A 19588-nucleotide genomic window follows, 5' to 3' on the forward strand; every position below is an offset into this window, starting at 1 on the left:
AGGGAATGGTTCTGCAACTCTGAGCAGTTTGGACACTTTCAGGGAACATTCCCGATGCAAGACAGAGATCCCCAAAGTTATCTTGGGTAACCCTGAGAGACTTATGGAAAACTCGCAGATACCACATCTCTGCTGTCACTTTGCACTGACAAACTTGGACTGTCCGAACCTCTTCATGTATTTTACCTGCTTTAAGCTCTCAAGAACTTTCACAAATACAAGAAAGAAAATTAATAAATGAGTGACGTAGTTACACCGATATAGGGCCGTAGCATAAACCCGACCTGAAAGTAGACCCATTGAAATGGAATTATTCACAGCAGTAATTAAAGTTAAACATGCACGTAAATGTTTCCAGGGCCGAGATTAAGGCCACAGTTTATGAGAGGTGCAGACGCAAGAAGTGACAGGGACAGGGACAGGGAGCTGACAGGAAAATGCTGATGGTGGGTGATAAAATAGTAGCAGAGTGGTAATTAATGATGAGGAGAGGGCAGTGACACAGAGCAATCAGATCCCTTGATAAGCTGGACCCATTCAAAGAAAACAAGTTTGAAAATAACCAAAGGAAGGGTCCTATACCTAGCAACAAAGCATGCAGGCCACACCTACAGAATGGGGCAGTGTATCCAGGAAAGCACTGACTGTGAAGAAGATTTAGGGGCCATGCTGGGCAAGCCATTCAACAAGAGCATCCAGGGTGATGCTGTGGTGAACGGGGCTAAAGCCATCATTAGATGTATGAAAAGAGCAGTGAGGAGCTTAGGGAGGTGACACACCATGCGGAAGACTGATCATGGAATGCTGCATCCAGTTTTGGCGTCCACCTTTGAAAAAAAGATTTGGAAATATTGGAGATGGGGCAGCAAAAAGCAAGGAAACATTTTGAACGCTGGAGAAAAATTCCTGCAAGTGAGCTATTGAAAGAGCTCAGCCTGTTTAGATGATAAAAAAGATAGGGAGGTGACGTCATTGAAGTGCTGAAGTGACTTCATGGAGAGACAATATCGGGTATTAAAGGGCCCGTTAATCTAGCAGAGAAAAGCATAACAAGACGCAGTGGCTGGAAATTCAAAAGAGACCAATTCATATGAGAAAGAGGGCACACATACTCAACACTGAGGATGAATCACCAAAGGAACAAACTAGAAAGGGAAGTGGTGGGAATTCCCCACCTCTTGATGTCTTCTAATGAAGACGAGATAGCTTTCTGGAACGTGTGTAGTCAAAAACTAGCTCCTGTGCTCTACAGAAAGCATGTGATATGCAGGGGGTCAGAAGACACGCTCTAATTGTCTCTTCTGTCCATAAAGTCTGCTAATTTATGAAAAACTGAGCGTTGCATGGGGAGAAGCCTCTGATGTTTTACTGGGTAGTCGGCTTGAGCCCACAATGAACGCTCATTGAGTGGGGTGATCCAGGGGAAGCAGCTCAAACATCCGGTGTGGCTGGACAGGGGCAGGACATCAGCACTGCAGGGGAGGGGTGGGTGTGGCAGTGACATCACAAGGGCCTTTGGCAGGACCTCAGCCTATTGGACAAAGGTGGTGGGGAGGCGATGATCTCACAGAGGGATCTTGACATCAGCCAGGCAGGACAGGGGTGCAGGACAGGGGCCACCTCGGAGATCCCTGTGGCTTTGCTTCAGCACGTCTCCTTCTCGAGGTCTCTCCTGGAGGACTGAGAGAGCATTCACTTGCACGTTCGTGAGCGCAAGGAGGACCCTCTTCGGAGTTTTCTCCTTTTCTTTTAGTGGTTTTGCTGGAAAACAGACGTCCCTGTATAGAAGGTAAGAGCCTCGGAGAGGTTTGGAACCTGTTCAGTCTGATCCATCAGATGCCGGCTGATTTTTAGGAAAGGAAAACACTAGATTGTGGGGGCAGCATTTTATTTCCGACCTAGGACTTTGTCCCTTAGAATCACTGGGGACATTGGGATTTCTCCTTTTTGTTTTCCCTTTTCCTGTCTCTCCCTCCTTTCTCGTCTTCTCTTGCATCTTTGTCCTTTTCCCCTGCTTTCCTTTCACCACCAGGACCTGTCTGTGCGTGTGGAGTTGGGGACAGAGCAGGAGCGGGGGGGGTTTGCTCTCCAACTGTCATTGCGGGGGGCCCTCCCAAAGACATGTGGCTGGAATGGTGCTCTAAGAGTGACTCCCTCCGGTGGTGACCCGGGACATCTGGTGAGAACTCTCAGCTTTCTGCTTCTCAGAGTCTCAATGCTGATTGGGGGAGCTTGGGGCTATTGTGAGGGAGGAGGCTCAGGTCCTTGTGACCCTCTTTTAAGACCAAGGAAATAGGCCGTAACCAAACATGTATTTGATTGCTCTTGCCGCTTTTCTCCATTCATTGTCTTTGAGTAATTCATGATTCTCTCTCTAATGGGCTAGTTCTTCTAAAATACTTACTAAATAATTAGGTTTTCATAAAGCCAAATGCAACCCCATACCTCCAGTAACAAAGGAGTCAGGCGGCACCCTACAGAATGGGGGACAATCCGCTGGAAAGCAGTGACCCTGAAAAGGATTTCAGGGCCATAGTGGACGAGCTGCTCAGCATGGTTTGTCAATGTGAAACTGTGGTAAAAAGGTTAAAGCCATTCTTGGATGGATAGAGTAGTGAGGATGGAAAGGGAAGTGAAACAGCATTGATGAGACTGATGTTGGAATGTTGAATCCAGTTCTTGTGTCCACATTTTGAATATTATGTTAAAACAATTGGAGAGGGTACAGAAAAGATTCGAAATTGAGTGATGGGGATGATGCCTTCTAATGAGACATTGAAAAAGCTCAATCTGTTTAGTAGATACAGTAGATACAAATGAGAGGTGAGTTGCTTGACTTCATGGAGAGAAAATGTTGAGTATAAAAGAGCTCTTTTATGTCGCAGAGAAAGGCATGACAAGACCCCATGGATGGAAGCAGAAATCAGAAAAAGTATAATGACAATAAGACCCAGATTTGTCAGAGGGTGGTTCGTCTTTGGCACAAACTATCAAGAGAAATGATGGCTTCTCCATCTCTTGATCTCTTCGAATAAAGACTAGATGCCTTTCTGGAAAATGGTTGAGTAAAAGAAAAGCCCAGCTCTTCTGACATACAGGAGGCCTTAGGATACGCAGGGGATCAGATGAAATGCTCTAACGGTTCCTTCTGGCCATAAAGTCTACTAACTTGTGAAAACCTAATTGTGGCCTGGGGAAGAGCCTCTGTGTTCTACTGTGTGGTCGGTATCATCCCCACAATGAATGCTCATTGCATGGGGTGATCAAGGGGAAGCAGCTCAAACATCCAATGTGGCTGGACAGGGGCAGGACATCAGCACTGCAGGGGAGGGGTGGGTGTGGCAGTGACATCACAAGGGCCTTTGGCAGGACCTCAGCCTATTGGACAAAGGTGGTGGGGAGGCGATGACCTCACAGAGAGATCTTGACATCAGCCAGGCAGGACAGGGGTGCAGTATAGGGGCCACCCCGGAGATCCCTGTGGCTTTGCTTCAGCACGTCTCCTTCTCGAGGTCTCTCCTGGAGGACTGAGAGAGCATTCATTTGCACGTTCGTGAGCGCACGGAGGACCCTCTTCGGAGTTTTCTCCTTTTCTTTTAGTGGTTTTGCTCGAAAACAGACGTCCCTGTAGAGAAGGTAAGAGCCTCGGAGAGGTTTGGAACCTGTTCAGTCTGATCCATCAGGTGCCGGCTGATTTTTAGGAAAGGAAAACATTAGATTGTGGGGGCAGCATTTTATTTCCGACCTAGGACTTTGTCCCTTAGAATTACTGGGGACATTGGGGTTTCTCCTTTTTGTTTTCCCTTTTCCTCTGTCCCTCCTACCTTTCTCTTCTTGCTTCCTTTGTCCTTTTCCTCTGCTTTCCTCCCACCACCAGGAGCTCTGTGTGTGGAGCGGGGGTAGGGGGGGTTGTGGGAGGCCCTCACAGAGAGGTGAGACTGGAATAGTGCTCCGAGAGTGATCCCCTCGGTGGTGACCAGGGCCATTCTTTGGGCTATTTGGTGAGACCCCTTAGCCTCCCACCCCTCAAAGTCTCAACCTTGATTGGCTGAGGAGAGGGCTATTGACAGGGAGGAAACTCTGGTCTTTCTTGTTCTCTTTTATGACCAAGCAAATAAGTCACAACCAGTTAGATGTTTGACCAATGTGGATGCTGCACTCCAGTCATTGTCTCGGAGCAGTTCATGATCGTCTCGAACAAGTCCCTGCTCCTTTCTCAGCCTTCGTTTCTCCTTCTGTCAAGGATGAATAACAATCCTCTCCCACCTACCTCACCATGGGTGGATGCTGGGGATCCACTGAAGAGTGTCACTGGGAGCAGTGCAGACTAGGGGGTGTCCTGTCACACTGAGCCATAGCAGATTATGACCTAATATTCGATTTGATTTGCATTTTATTATTTTGAAATTGTGAAGAGCGGCAACTACTTAGCTCAGACTGAAGCATCTCGTCTAATTTTCCAGAGCGTTGTGTCTCCCTTTTGTGTACGACGAGACAGTTTAATGCGCTCTGACAAACAGGAGATGCTCTTCTTTTGCAAACAAATATTTTTGCAAAGAATTTTCATCTTACTTGTTATGAGTTCAAGAAACAAAGCGGTTTCGCCTGAATGGATTTTCTGACAGAAAACGGTTTCCATGAAAATGTTCACACCTTATTTCCTGGGCTCTGGAAGTGCTGGGATGTCAGGATCCTGGAGGGGCTGTCACCTCCGCACGAGGGCAGTGTTCTGCACCCCCCTGCTGCTGGCTGAGTTTCTCCGTCCCTTGGCAATAAGACAGACTCTTGTTTTCACAGCCAGTCGATCGCCCTCGTGTCATCGCCCTGCCTGCTGGCTGGGCAGGGTAACTCCTGAGGTCACCACCCTCTCCAGCCTGCCTTGGGCTTGGGGAGTGAGGAGGAGGGCGAGGGACGTCTGCTGACCCTGAATATCCGCCATCCATCGTACCATCACTGAGAGCAAGTGAGTGGCATTCGGGTTCCTCGGTGGCTTCCCCTGTCTGTGTGGGGAGAGGCAGAAACAGGGGGAGAGGATATAATTTGCAAACAGCCCCCAAGAGCCCCTCACTCTTAGACCAGGCAGGGGCTTCTCCAGAGCCGTCTCCAGTGTGTTTGGAAAGGTTCCAGCAATGGGGCTCCCAGCCCTTCCCTTGTGGGACACTGTTCCCCAGGCTGAGAGTCTCTGAGCTGGGCCAGACCCTGTGAGCTGCTGAGCAAGGAAACCAATGGGGAACCAATGGGGAACGAGGAGGGCCCTGGTCTTCCTGTGCCTAGGGTCTTTGTGACTTTGACGTGGGGAATGGTTTCCTAGGAGAAGTCGGGACTCCTGGCTTCTCTTCTTTCTCTACCCTGGGAGGGAGTGTGGCCTGGGACGACAGGAGGGGGCTGCTTGTCCAGAGGAACCGATGGTCTTTGGGACTGACCCCATTGCCGGAAAAGGATGAGACTTCCTGGATATTGCAGCAGCAGGGATTACGAGGGGGAACGTTGGGAGCAGATCACGCAATGAACTCCTGCCCGTGTGTGTAGATGGCTCTCCCTGCACTCCTGTGGGGGCAGAGGGGGCTGCTGTGTTTGGAGCAGGGAGGAGGAGGGACGGAAAAGGCTCAGGAGTGAAAGGCTGCCTTGAGCCCAGACTCACCCCTGCTCCCCGCTCGGTTCCAGGATGGCCAGGCTCTTGCGGATGTTTAGGAGGAAGGCTCTGCAGGTGACCCCAGAGCCTGAGGGAAGCAGCTGCCGTCTTCCCAAGGGGCAGAGCAAGCCCTGCGTCCCCGCTGGCGGGGAAGCAGCTCCCGTCCAGGCCAGACGGCGGAAGTGCCCGGCCTTCTGGAAAAGGAACCCGGCTCCCGGCGCAGGCGCCGAGCTGGGAGCGGCCCCGACCAGGCCCCGGTGGAGCTGGCCCAGGCTGCGGTTTGGCAGACAGGACCCAGCCCAGGAGGGGCGCCGGGCAGGGTGGCTCTGGGGCTGGTTGTGTGGGCAGCAGCGGCCCCAGGAGCCCAGCCCTCGTTCCCATCAGGAGGCCTCGCCCTGCCCGGTCTCTGAGGCCCTTCCAGCCCCCGCCGGCCAGGAGGTGGAAGGTCCCTGTCCCAGCACCGGCAGCTCAGCCTGGGACAGCGGCAGCACCTGGGCCTCTGGCAGCAGCCAGGCCGACGGGCGCCACTGCTTTGCTCCAGGTGAGGAGCCAGGCTGGGCGCCGGGAGGGCTGAGGACGGGATGTGAACACCCTGGGCCCAGACGCTCTCCCAGGGATACGGGGGGGGGGGGTCCCCAGCCCAGGTGTCTGGCCTGAGCCGCGCGAACCCCACGGACAGCAGCAGCCGTCACACAGCTGCCCCTTCCGCACGGGGACCTGGGGTGGGGGCGTGAAGAGCTGCTGCCATGTTGGTCCTTGCTGCTCCGGGCGGGGGGAACAGGCACCACCCATGGGGTCCTCGGCAGGGGAGGGGGGCTCTGCTCTGGGCTTCTGCAGCTGTTGGGGGCTGAAGGCATCCCTGAGAGGGAGGTCTGGGGCCCCATCTGCCCTGGGTGCCTGAGGTGGGAAGGGGGGTCTTGAATCCTGCTCTGCCCACCACGCCCCTGTCCTTCCCTCCCTGGTGCAGGGAGCCCCCTGGATTCGGAGCAGGAGGAAGGGGTGGACGTGGCCAAAGATGAAGCTGCTCTCAAGGTCATCCGAGAGCAGCTCCAGTGCAGACATAAGGTACAAATGTTCCCCACCTGGGCTGGAACCAAGATTGCCCTGTCCCTTCCCAGCATCCCCACCCCCTGCCGAGGGTCTTGTCCCTCCTGATCCACCACCCCAAATGGGGCCCTTTTACATCCATGAGGTGGGACCCTCAAGATGGGGGTGTTTGTCCCACAACAGCCGAGGTCGTCTCCGCCCACAGGCACTGTCCCAGTTCCTGATCCTTCTTGTGTAGGAGTGGTGGGGGATTTGGAGAATAGGCGGGTCCCCACAATCCCCCGTTGAGGCCTGAGCCCTGGAGGTGGTGTGGGTGGGGCAGGAAGGTCCCTAGCTAACAGGTTCTCTCTCGCTATACCCCACTCCTGGTGGGTACAGGATGAGGGGCAGCAGCTCCTGTTCCTTCAGGCCATCTACCCCGCATGTCTGGCTGCACGGGAGAGAGGGGAGGACACGCTGGAGCCGCGCTGCTGCAAGGCGGCTGTGGTGAAGAGGATCGTGGTGAGTGAGACACGCCATACAGCAGCTGGCGTGAGGAGAGAGACATGGGATTGGCAGGGGTATGGGCAGGCTAATGGGTGGGGGATTGGTGGTGTTGGAGGGGGCAGCAGAGGGCAGGGATTGCTGGGGCTGAAGACTTGGGAGAAATTCTGAGATTGGTGGGTAGTGGGCAGGGGGGGAATTGTGGGGCTGGATGGCAGCTGAGAGTGGGGGACAAGGAATCACATGGTCCCAGCTCGGTCGTCGGGATGGGGCTGAATGGGGGCAGTTTTGACAGGGAGGAGGAGAGAAGGGGATTGGGAGTGAGCTGGGCAGGAATCCGGGAAGGGGGACAAGTCGGATGGGCAGGAAGGAATCGGGGGAGCGGGAGGTGGTGGGGGATCCTGCTGGCCATGTGGGGCACTGGCTGTGTCATCTCCTCACTGGGAGGTGTCAGTCGGGCCTGAATCTCACACGCTCCTTTGTCTCCTTCGCGTCTCACAGGAGCTCATCGAGGAGCTTCCCGACGACTCGTCACCCAGCGCCGTCCTCGCCCACTCCCTGGCTGCAGTGGGCAACCTCTGGTACTGAGACAGCCCCACCCCCCCACCCCGCCGGCTCCCCTCACCCCAGCGCTGCTCAGGCCCAAGGCTGGGAGTCACCGTCACTGTCCCTCCCAGGTCACCTCCCAAGAGTGGCGCCTCTGGCAGAGATGGTGGGGTGGGAAGGGTCACTCTCTCCTGGCGGAGCTCTTCTTTTCACTCCCATAACATGACAGGGGCCTTGAGAGGGGCTCACTCCCGGGCTCAGATACAGGAGGGGCCGCAGGCTCCAGGGAACAGGAGCTATTCCTGTCCTGCCACTGTCTGTCTGGGACGCCTTGGCCTTGTCATTCCCGAGCTCAGTGCCTCAGTTTCCAATCTCACCAGCCTGTGCCTATATCCCTGTGGGTTGGTGTCCGTGTTGGCGACAGTCCCACCCCCGTACTGCACAGTCTAATACCAGCTCCTCTCTCTTGCCAGCACCATGAAACCTGCCCTGGAGCCAGACCTAGAGACCCAGCTCTTGCGAGCTGCCCTTCACTCCGTCTTCACCCTGGGCACGGAGAAGGACACCACCGGCATCCAGGTACATCCTCCTCCTCCATCCTCCTCCTCTTCCAGAGTGGTCCTTGGTCCTGCTCCCTTGATTCGCTGGAGCTCCAGATTTAGGGGTGGGGTAGCGGAGATGGAACAAGCTGCAGGCTTGGATCATTCCCTCCAGCAGGGAAGAGATTACCCCTCTCTGTGGGATTTCTTTCTTTCTTTCTTTCTTTCTTTCTTTCTTCCATAAGCCGTGTTTTGCCCAGAAGCCCAGCTTCCATCCATAGCAACTTGGCTGTTTCATACTCTTCTGCCTACAAGGCCCTCTGCAGAGACCTGCTAAGCTCATGGATCAAAGATCCAGGGGTCATCAATTCTTGCGAATTACCTGCAGTGGGATGTGAAGGAGAGAGGCCAGGAGATGTGTTTGGGAGTCTCCCCAGTGCTTCCCAGAGACCGCTCTTCCCATCCTGTGGCAGGTGTAGGCCCAGGTTCCCTAACTCTGACCCATGCTTTGCAGGCTCTGCACAAGGTCATCCCAGAGGTCCTGGATGCCATGCTGGGGAACCTGCTGGCAGAGTCCCCAGACACAGACAGGCTCCACTTCATCTTGGAGGTGAGCCCCATTTTACCTTAACTCTTTGGGGGACTGGTAAGGAGAGACTGGAAGATCCATTTTCTACTCTGTCCTCCTAGCTGGGTCCCCAGTGGGCCGTCCTTGGTTGGGGAGGTCAGTGCAATGCAGTGGCAGGTCCTTCCTTCTTGAGGGACAGAGGAAGGAGCTGGGACTTCAAGCCAGAGCTCTGCCTGGTTCTGCGGAGCACGAACCACAGGGCTCCTGGCTGTCTTGTGGAGTCAGAGTCTGAAAACCCACCCTTCCCCCACCCCTCCAACACACACACCCCATGAGATTTGGGAGATGGTTCTCAGAGAAGAGGCACACGCTCCTTCCTAGAGAAACAGGAGGACCCCAGGGAATCAGCCCTTCCCTCTGATCTGCTCTGAAATTCCTGGGGGGATTGTGCTCTCAGTCACTCCGTATACCCGCCCAAGAATTTGCGTAGCAGGGAAGGGCGAGGGTTCAGCCTCCTTTCTGGTGAACTGTTCAGGAATCAGGAGTTCTGGGAGGAGGGGACCAGCCCCGACCCCGAACATTGTCCCAATCTAGAGAGATGCTGACAAGTTGTGACCTGCAAGGTACAAGCTGTGTCCTGGGGGAAAAAATCCCCTTCTAAAGCTCTGCCATCAGGGCCTGAGATATTCCCCCCTGCGCAGAATGTCTCAGGCCCCTGGGGCTGGGGGCGTGGGGCTCATTTGCAAAGCAGGTGCAGCTGGCCATTGAGTCTGACCTGCCTCCTTTCCCCACAGCATGTCAACTTCTGGGTCGTGTCCAGGGTGTCCCAGGAGCGAGCCAGGGCCATCAGGAGCAGCACAGCCCTGCTGAGATACACAGTCACCCTCCCTGAGTTTGACGTAAGTGACCTCTGACCCCAGCTCGCTGGCTCCCGGCGGAGGCGGGCTGGCTCCGGCGGGCTGCAGGATCTGCCCCTGCCAGGGCTGTGGCTTAGGAGGGTTCTTCATGGGGAGGCAGGGTCAGAGCAGGGACTGAGCTCGGCTTGAGTCAAGTTCTTCTTGTCCTGGTTCAGTGTTGTCCCTGGGCCTTTAAGGGGCCCATGCTCCAGCCCCTGCTTGGCATTCCAAAGCAGCTCCGGGCTCCCTTGGCAGCAGAGCAAATGAAGGCTCGATCTCAAGCTCCTCTCCCCCAGCATCTCCTGCAGAGGGGCTAAGGGGAAGGAGCCCTCTGGCCCAGGGGGGACAGGGAGCTGACAGGAAAATGCTGATGGAGTCCCCTCTGCTCTCCCTTCCATTAGATCTCCGCCGAGTTCCCCAGGATGGGGCACCATGTGGCCCAGCTGGCTCTATTTGTCAGCGATCCAGACAAGGACATCAGCCGGCAGGCCAGGGAGGGGACTTACCGACTCTACCAGCTGCTGCTCCGACAGAGGGGTAAGGAACCCAGCTGGGACAAGGAACCGAATAGGGGACTGAGAGTGACCACAGGTGGATAATGGGACCCCAGACCATTTCTCTCCGACTGACCCCAGCTGGAGGACAAGTCTCTCTCTGCCTCTGTTCTTTTCCACTCCACTGTGGAGCCACCAATGGGATTGGAAGGACACAGAAACTGCAACCAGAAGGAGAAAAGTCTCTCTCTCTCTCTCTCTCTCTCTCTCTCTCTCTTCCAGGCCTGACCATACATGACGCAGAAGATCTCTGGTGCTATGACTGGCACCAGGACAGAAGGCTCTTGGGCTACAAAAATACAGCCAGAGTTGGGGAGGTAAGGGCACTGTGGCAGGGCATGACACAGCTCAGGGAGTGGGGCTGGCTGGGTTCCCTGCAGTGGATGCCTCCTGGAGACAGGAAAAGAGCCCACTCCTTATTTCCAGCTCAGAGTTCCTCATCCAGCAACCAGTGGGACAGGCTGGTGCTAAAGGTCCCACATTGGAACCTCACTAGTTGCCGTGATTTGAGTGTCTTACATGGCTGCATTGCTACGTGGCATAAGGAGGATCCCCGGGTGGGTGAGTTAATATAGGATTATGGCTCTGGGTGTCTCTCTGCTCCTTGTCCCCCTGGCTGATCCCCAAGTGTCTGAGAGGAGAGCCCTGAGTCAGTCAGTCATGATTGCTTGATCAGACCCTTGTTTCATTCCCTGCACCCTGTAGAAGCAGAGAAAGGAGGTGGGCTTTGCCCAATTCCATTGCCAGTCAGGAAGGAGAATGCCCCAACCTGGGAACTGGGTAGGGGACATAGTGAGCTCCAGAGCCAATATGGACCACATACGCCCCCCTCATGTCTCCAGACCCAGCCAGGGAATGGCAGAGTATCTGGACCTCAGCCACTGTTCCAAAGAAGCACATTGTCACTAACCCAAGTTGCGGCTACTTGCTGCACAAGTAGAAAATCAAAGACACCACCCCGCCCCCTGCCCCCGTCTCACAGCTGTGGTGAGAATATCCAAACCTTCGAACACACCGTAACACAGTGCCCCCAGACTGGAGTCAAAGGTGAAATGGGCGATTTCCACAACATCAGAGGGGAGGCCTTGGAGTGACTCCTGGATCGACAAGGGCATGGACAGAACGCTGCTCCACAGACGCCCCGTGAGAGAGACTGTGTGAGCTTGTCCCGCCTCCCACAAGCTGAATTGTTGCAGTGGAAGAAAAGTCTCCGAGGAGCGTCTGTGATGGGGACTGGGCCATGAGTCTCCTTGTCCTTGTCAGGCTGCAGGTTGGATTCCCCTTGAAGAAACCAAGGAGCTGCAGAGGCCATTCCCAGCCACGAGAGAAATCACTAAGCTGGGGTGAAGAGACCTTTGGTCTGTCAGCTCCAACCCCCTCGCCCCCCACAACACACACACACTCCTCTAGCCGCTGAGATGCAGGAGATCTCTCTGCTGGAAGCAACACAGGGTCCCCTGTCGTCTCTGTGCCCTGCACAGCAGAGTGGGCCTGCTCACACACATTAGAGATCCATTTCCAGCCCATCCTGGCCCCTGCCATAAATTGCCCTCCCGAAAGAGCCACGGGAGGCTTTGGTCCCTAAGCACCTGCGACCTTTTAATAAAGGGGCTTCCCTGAGGCCTGGGACCCTGAAAGCCTCCTGGGGAATGAACTGCCTTGGCCACAGCAGCTCTCTTCCCCGCCCTTTGGGGCACTAGACGGTGATGCCATTGGACGGCCAGGATTTGGAAGCTGGCTCTGGGCAATCTGCTCGAGCCTCGTGTCCTCTTGATTCTAGGTCTTTGGAAAATTCTTCTCCGAAGGGCAGAAAAGATCCTTTGTGCAGACAGCAGTGCTGGCCATCTACGACCCCCTGCTTCGTGTCAGCCAGGCTGGGCTGGTGCTCGTCTACTCCCTCCTGGGGGAAGCCCAGCAACTGATGGGGGTCACGGTAAGCAGCTGCAATCGACTCAGGAGCTTGGGGTGGGGCCCAGGGCCTCATTCCCATCCGATCGCCATTCGCTGGCCTGGTAGCAAGGAGCCTAGTGGGGACTTCTGGACTTCATGAACTTCTCTTCTTAGGATGTGGTGCTCTGCTCTCACTCCTGGAAAGGACAGGAGAGTCCCCTAAGTGCCCTCTGGGAACCTTTCCTGCCCCACAGAGCTGCACCCATTTCCCCATGGCCTAGTGTCCAAGTCACCCGAGCCACCATCAAGAGTTGCTCCCATCCCTGGCAGCCTGGGAGACCAAGGACTGGCTGGAGATGGCGACTGACCAGGAAGGGCTGAGGCACATGGACGTGGGAAGCTGGTCTTGCTGCTGGTAGGGCTGGACCCGCTCTCGAGCGATTGGGAGGATTCAGTCAGCAGGGGCTGCTGACCTGCCCCCTTCACCAGGCCTGCCATCCTGTGGCTTCAGCTTTTGTCACTGGGGTGACTTGGGGAAAGGTCTCAACCTCTCCCATCCCACTTCACTGCTGCCAGAATCCCTCCTGCCCCCCGCCACCCTGCTAGAGCCCCCTCCCTGCCCTACCTGGGTGGGGATGGAGGTAGGGATGGAGGAGAGGGTTCTACGAACTTGAGCGGTGTCCCCAGGTGGGTTGGAGGTGGAACAGCTGTCAGGGGCATGGATGGGGAGGTGGCAGGAGCTCACCGTACAAGGAGGGGGGTTGGCACTGGAGGTCACTAGAGAGGACAGCAAGCCTCCATCCTGGGGGTCTGGAGGGTGAATCCACCACTCAGACAGGAGCAGCTGCTGGGTGGAAATGATGGTGCTGGTCCCAGGTGCCCTTAATCCTCCCTGATTCCTGGGGAGTGTCTCAGTCTCTGACATGTTCTCGTTCCCCTGCAGCACGAGGATGTCACAGCCAAGGTCATGGGCCAGCTTCACATCATCAGGCACTTGCACCAGATGCCCGAGGCGCTGCAAGGCCTGTGGCTCATCTGATGCTCTGAAAGGTTCCCCTCCCTGTTCAGCAAGTCCCACTCCCTGCTGCAGGTACTGCTCTGTCTCACTGTAAATGCGGGGCTAGTGGAAGCGGAAACGGAGGCCTCCTAGAGAACAGACTCTGACCTCCTCCTGATCAGCAATGGGGTTTCACCATCCTTTCAGCAAACCTGTCAGCCGGGCTGGACCGGATTTGAAGGAGGAGGGTATCTAACAGGGTGGCTTGGCCCGTGGCTGCCCAGCCTGGGGCTAGGCCAAGTTGATGACCAAGTGAGCCCCACCTGAGAGGAAATAAGGGGAAACAGCAGCAAAAGTACAGAAGCAGAGCGAGCTGTTCAGTAGATGGCCTTGGGCCAAAACCTGGAGTCCAGGGTAGGACTGGGTTCTCTCACCGTCCCTAAGGAAGGGGACACAGAAGACCATAGAAACCCAAGAAGGGCAGGCCAAGCCGAAATCAGGCCGAGGAAGAGCTCCCCACGAGGGTGGAAGGCCTTGTTTCTGTTCAAGACATTTTTGGACTTTGTTTGCAAGGAGCACGACCCAGGAAGGAGTGGAGTAAAGGCCAGTCACCTGGTTGGGGGGCTGAGTTCCCAGCCAACAAACTGCAAGAGTGAGTATCAGCGGGGTTGCTAGCCCAGCGAGAAAGCGGTGACACAAGGCCTGGCCAGCATCTAGCTGTGAGTGAACTCTGGTACGCACCTGCTTCCATTCTGGAAACAGCCTGGTATTGGAGAGTGGGTGGGGAGAGCAGGAAGGTGGGAGGGGTTCCTGAGGCTGGGGTGGGGAGGAAGCTGTGGGGCTGGGAGGGGAAGAACATGGCCCAGGTTGTGAGAGGGATCCTGCTGGCTGTGTCTGGAGCCCTGTGTAGCCTCTTCTGTGGGAAGTTCCCATGGATCAGTGGAGCCTGAATCTCTCCTGCTCCTTTGGTCTCTTTGGGCTTCACAGGAGGTGTCTGGTGAACTGCCCTTGGACTCTGGGCCCAGCACCGCTCAGAAATTATTCGCTACCTTCAGAGAGACAGGGCACAGCTCAGCCTGTTGGGTAGGCTGGAGACTCACACTTCACTCGAACACATGACACTGCGGTGGTTTTGGAAGCACAGTAACAAAGAAGAGATTTAAGTGACACTAAGGAAGAGAAAGAGACAAATTTCAAACTGACAAACAAAACACAACACACTTTGTAGTGACTAAAACCGAATCTTAACAATCACAATCTTTGCCTTAGCAGTTTCCAGACTAACATCTCAGCTTTCCTAACAGACCTTCTTTGATGTCCCTGTAGGGTAGAAAACTTCTCTGTCAAATCCGCTGATTTGATGGCTTCGTCTTCTGGTTTCAGACCCTCTGTTCTCCTTCTGGGCTGCCTGGACCCTGACTGTAACATCTCTCTGGCCCAGCCTCTTCCACAGATGTGTGCTGCAGCCAGCCCAGCGCAGGGAGCAGTGGGGACAGATGATCTCATCCTATCAGACCAAGAAACAGGGGTCCCAATGAGGCTTAGATGGAAGATCCCAGGCATCTCCTGGAGGTAAGAACCGTCCACTCTTCCGGGCACTTGGGGCTGTCGCAACAAGGAGGGGGCTCCTGTTCCACAGCCTATTTGTCCTCATGACTGTGTTTTTTTATTCTCAGAGGATGCGTCTGGGACCCTGGAGACTCTTTCGTGAAGGAGGTTTGAGCGGGGAGAGATCAGTCATTGTCATGACCCCCGGGTCATTAACCCGGGTCTGCAGGGTTCCTGGCAGCAGCCACCCTCCAGCACGCCACCTGGAAGCCTACGAAAAACTGCTTACCTAGGACTGACGAAGTCCAGACCCAATTTGAGGCTCCATCCCTGAGGACCTATTGGCAGAGTCCCAGAACAGCTAATCGGCCCCCGGGAACTCCTTAAACCAGCAGCAGGAACAAGGAGCTGTCTGAACACCCGAGTTCCTCCCCGGCTCTGGACCGTGTGTTGGCTGTTCCTGCTCCCGCTCCCCAGGCTTGATTTCCTGGCATGCGGACTCGGGGTGGCTCATCTGACTTGAGGTGCTGAAGACAATTTGGTCTTTTGCTTCTGCTCTTCCAGTGTCCTGACCCAGCTGACTCTCCACTCCTGCCTTGTGAGTGTGGACTCTGCCTCTGACCACTAGGTCTGGCTGCCCATGACCCAGCCATGACACTGACTTTTCGACAATTCCTCCAGTGCCCTTTTCTGCTCTCCAGCTCTGCTCTCCCAGCAAGACACACCGATCCCTGGCTCCCAGAGTCCTGCTTGCCTGCTATTCAAGGGCTCAGGGGGAGAGCTTGTCTTGCCCCCTCCCCTACCACAGCTGCTTTTCCTCGGGGACTCTCCCTAGTGCAGAGGAGAATCCGTCCTGGCAGCAATTCAGGAAGTCACAGAAGGGACAGTCTGCTCAGCTCCCTCTGCAATGCCACTGCCCGAGACCATTACGAGTGGGTGCCCAGTGACTGCGCCGGCAGCTCCTTGAGAGACTCCTGGGGACAGGGTAGTCGTGTTTCCCAGTGACCGCGGGAAGCCATGCAAAGAGTGCGGCGTTGAGGAGACTCTCCTGCTGTCCCAAAGGGTTTCTGTTCTCCTGCACGGTCAGACCGTGGGGCCGGGTGGCAGAATGGGGAAGAGCTGGTTGGTGATGAATTGGAGGATTCACCATAGAGGTGGCAGCAGCTGCAGATCCTGGAGTCCCTGTGGTCGGGTTACCATGCGTCCGGATTTTCCCGGACATGTCCGGCTTTTTGGGTTTTCAATCGCCCTCCGGGAGGAATTTGTAAAACTCTCAAAAGGGCCAGGATTTCCCTCCCAATGCAGCACTCTGGGGGCTGGGGGGGGAGCTGTGCGCTCTGCGGGGGAGCGCGGCACTGTGTCTGGCTCCGCACCCCAGACACACTGCTCTGAGCAGCAGGGTAAGGGAGCCGGGGGGCTGGAGAAGGGGCATGGGGTCCCAAGGGACAGTCAGGGGACAGGTAGCAGGAGGGGTTGAATGGGTCAGGGGTTCTGGGGGGAGCCTGTCAGGGGGTGGGCAGGGAGAGGGGTCGGGGGAGTCAAGGGAGATGGAGCAGGGGGGATTGGATGGGGCGGAGGTTCAGGGGGGAAGTCAGCGGCAGGGAGCGGGGGGTGGGGGTTAGATGGGTCGGGGGTTCTGCGGGGGCAGTCAGGGGACAGGGAGTGGTTGGATCGGTGTGGGAGACCCGGGGGTATGTCAGGGGGCAGGGGTGCGGAGAGGGGGTGGGGCAGTCAGGGGACAGGCGGGGGGGAAGTTCTAGGGGGGCAGTTAGGGTGGGGGGGTCTCAGGAGGGGGCAGTTGGAGACAGGGAGAAGGAAGGCTTAGATAGAGGATGGGGTCCTGGGAGCAGGAGATCAGGGGACTAGGAGCAGGGGGGGTTGGATGGGTTGACAGTTCTGTGGGGGGCAGTCAGGGGGCAGGAAGTGGGAGGGAGTAGATAGGGGGCAGGGCTACAACTCCCCCCCCCCCCACCCGGAGTGTCCTCTTTTTTGAAAGTTCAAATATGGTAACCCTACCCTATGGGCCCAGCCTCCACTCCTGAGAGTTCAGGCGAACCTCCCCCTGTTCTCAGGGAGTCTTTGGCTTTGGCGGCTGGGCCTGCCTGCCGAGACAGAGGACTCAGTGTTTCCATCAGGCTGCTCAGTTGCAAATGCAGCCACCCAAAGATGGGAAGAAAGGAAGCGAAAGAGCAAAGCTGGACCCTCCGCTGAGCTCTTGCAATCAAGTGAGCCCAGCCTGGGAGAGAGGAGGGAAAGCTCCAAGGTGGCTGGTGGCTGCAGGAATCCACGGGAGGAGAAATAAATCATTAATGATGAATCCTACGGGCTTTGTCTTGTGTGGTGAAGGGTTTAAAATGGGTCTAGTTACTATCACATTAAACTTTACAATGGCTGTGTCTGATTGAAGGGCAGGTCTGGAAAGGTCAGAGGTCACTCGAGGAGCTTCAAGTCTCCGATTCTGTCCCTATTGCCTGCTTTGACCAGCTGATCTCAACCCAACACATTCCTCAGGTGGTCGCAGTGGTGAGCTCTTTCCCTCTTTTTCTGGATGAGCCGCCAGCAAGGGACAGGATACATGTGGCCAAGGAAATGGAGAGGCATGGGGGTCACTTGCAAAGGCATGCAGAGAACTTGCAGAGTTGCCTCTTAATGCAGCTCCTCTGGGGGAGCACGGTAGGGTCCCATGCACTCAGGGCACCATTTCAAATTTTGGTGGTGGCGGGGAGGATAATTTCACCATGATTCCAGGGGCTACTTAGGCACCTGAAAACTCTCGTGTTTTGGCAGATAACTTAGCAAAGAGCTGACAGGAACACTTGCCAGACTACTTTCCGGGGAAGACAGCTATAAGAATGGATCCAGGGAATGGTTCTGCATCTCTGAGCTGTTTGGACACTTTCAGGGAACATTCCCGATGCAAGACAGAGATCCCCAAAGTTATCCTGGGTAACCCTGAGAGACTTATGGAAAACTAGCAGATACCACGTCTCTGCTGTCACTTTGCACTGACAAACTTGGACTGTCCGAACTGGTTCATGTATTTTACCTGCTTTAAGCTCTCAAGAACTTTCACATATAAAAGAAAGAAAATTAAATAAATGACGTAGTTACACTGATATAGGGCCATAGCGTAAACCCGACCTCAGAGTTGTCCCATTGAAATGGAATTATTCACAGCAGTCATTAAAGTTAAACATGCACGTGTCAAGGTTCCTTCCCCACTTTGAACTCTAGGGTACAAATGTGGGGACCTGCATGAAAACCTCCTAAGCTTACTTTCACCAGCTTAGGTTAAAACTTCCCCAAGGTACAAACTATTTGACCCCTTGCCCTTGGTTTTCCACTGCCCCCGCCAAACATTTCTCTGGATTCCTGAGAAAACGTTTTTTGGAAACGTCTTTCCCCCCAAAAAACCCTCCCAACCCTTGCACCCCACTTCCTGGGGAAGGTTTGGTAAAAATCCTCACCAATTTGCATAGGTGACCACAGACCCAAGCCCTTGGATCTTAGAACAATGAAAAAAGCAATCAGTTCTTGAAAAGAAACATTTTAATAGAAGAAACAGTAAAAAGAAAAAAATCACCTCTGTAAAATCAGGATGGTAAATACCTTCCTTACAGGGTAATTAGATTCAAAACATAGAGAATCCCTCTAGGCAAAACCTTAGGTTACAAAACAGAGACACAGACAGGAATATTCATTCTATTCAGCACAACTTCTTTTCTCAGCCATTTAAAGAAATCAGAATCTAACGCATATCTAGCTCGATTACTTACTAAATTCTAAGACTCCATTCCTGTTCTATCCCCGGCAAAAACATCCCCCAGACAGACACAGACCCTTTGATGTTCTCCCTCTTCCCAGCTTTTGAAAGTATCTTGTCTCCTCATTGGTCATTTTGGTCAGGTGCCAGCGAGGTTATCCTAGCTTCTTAACCCTTTACAGGTGAAAGGGTTTTTCCTCAGGCCAGGAGGGATTTTAAAGATGTTTACCCTTCCCTTCATATTTACGACAGCACGCAAGTGTTTCCAGGGCCGAGATTAAGGCCACAGCTTATGAGAGGTGCAGAGGCAAGGAGAGAAGAGCTGTGCAAAAACTGAAATACCACTTGGAACTTGGCCCAAACAATGCAGCATGAAAAATAAACTCATCTTGTTATACAGTAATAGAGCTGGTTCAAAATGATTTTACACTCACAATGCAACCTTTGAACTAAAAATGCCACTTTGGATTACATGGATCATTTGAAAAAAGTTCCCTTTCTAAAAAAAACATTTTGGATTTCTCTGCCCACTTGAGAGAGAACGTGGAGTTTTTCCCACCAAAACTAAACAAAAGTTTGATAACTAAAAACATTTGCAAATAAGTTTGAAGAATATGGGGGGGAAGTGGTTTCTTCTTCAGTTTTCATAACCCTCCCCACCCCAGCTATTTTTGACCAGTTCTAATTATGAAGAAATGTCTGTATGTCCATGAATGATAAATATGTCTGCTCCTGAAACATTTACAAACAACGGCTCTCATCAGGAGCACTGAGGTCACATTACGTAGAGAAACACCCAGGCCTGCAGGGTTCACATTCTCAAAGACATAAACCGCCCCAGGACGGGAATGTAACACACAACACAGCGTGACTGGCCCAGGTTGGTTAGGTGCATGTTTTGTTGTTGCTGGCAAATTGTGCTTTTTTGAGGTGTGGGGGGGAGTTATATTTGAAAGGAGTTCTTCATCCTCTCCCACTCTCATCCAGGGGTGCCGGTACAGGGGAGACCAGGGCCCACCACTTTTTACTGGCCATACGTGTGAGCGACTGGATGAGGGGGAAGAGAAGGGAAAGGGGGGGCAGTGTTTTGGGGGCAAGGGGCGGCGTGAAGTGGGAGCTCAGGGA

The 19588-nt window shown here is 54.4% G+C and overlaps 1 protein-coding gene across 1 annotated transcript; it reads left to right on the plus strand.

The window, feature by feature from the left end:
* The first annotated feature begins 666 nt into the window (after positions 1-666).
* LOC141998054 (maestro heat-like repeat-containing protein family member 7) lies at positions 667-16019 on the plus strand. The gene is made up of 14 exons (XM_074970691.1): positions 667-700; positions 5856-6173; positions 6600-6697; positions 7058-7180; positions 7664-7743; positions 8182-8287; positions 8762-8857; positions 9610-9714; positions 10113-10248; positions 10488-10582; positions 12046-12198; positions 13099-13885; positions 14479-14724; positions 14829-16019. The coding sequence occupies exons 1-12, from the start codon at positions 667-669 to the stop codon at positions 13192-13194; spliced, it is 1440 nt and encodes a 479-aa protein (XP_074826792.1). The 3' UTR covers positions 13195-13885; positions 14479-14724; positions 14829-16019.
* The last annotated feature ends 3569 nt before the right edge of the window (positions 16020-19588 follow it).

Source organism: Natator depressus, chromosome 14 (genome assembly GCF_965152275.1).
Source record: "Natator depressus isolate rNatDep1 chromosome 14, rNatDep2.hap1, whole genome shotgun sequence".
Taxonomy (NCBI): domain Eukaryota; kingdom Metazoa; phylum Chordata; order Testudines; family Cheloniidae; genus Natator; species Natator depressus.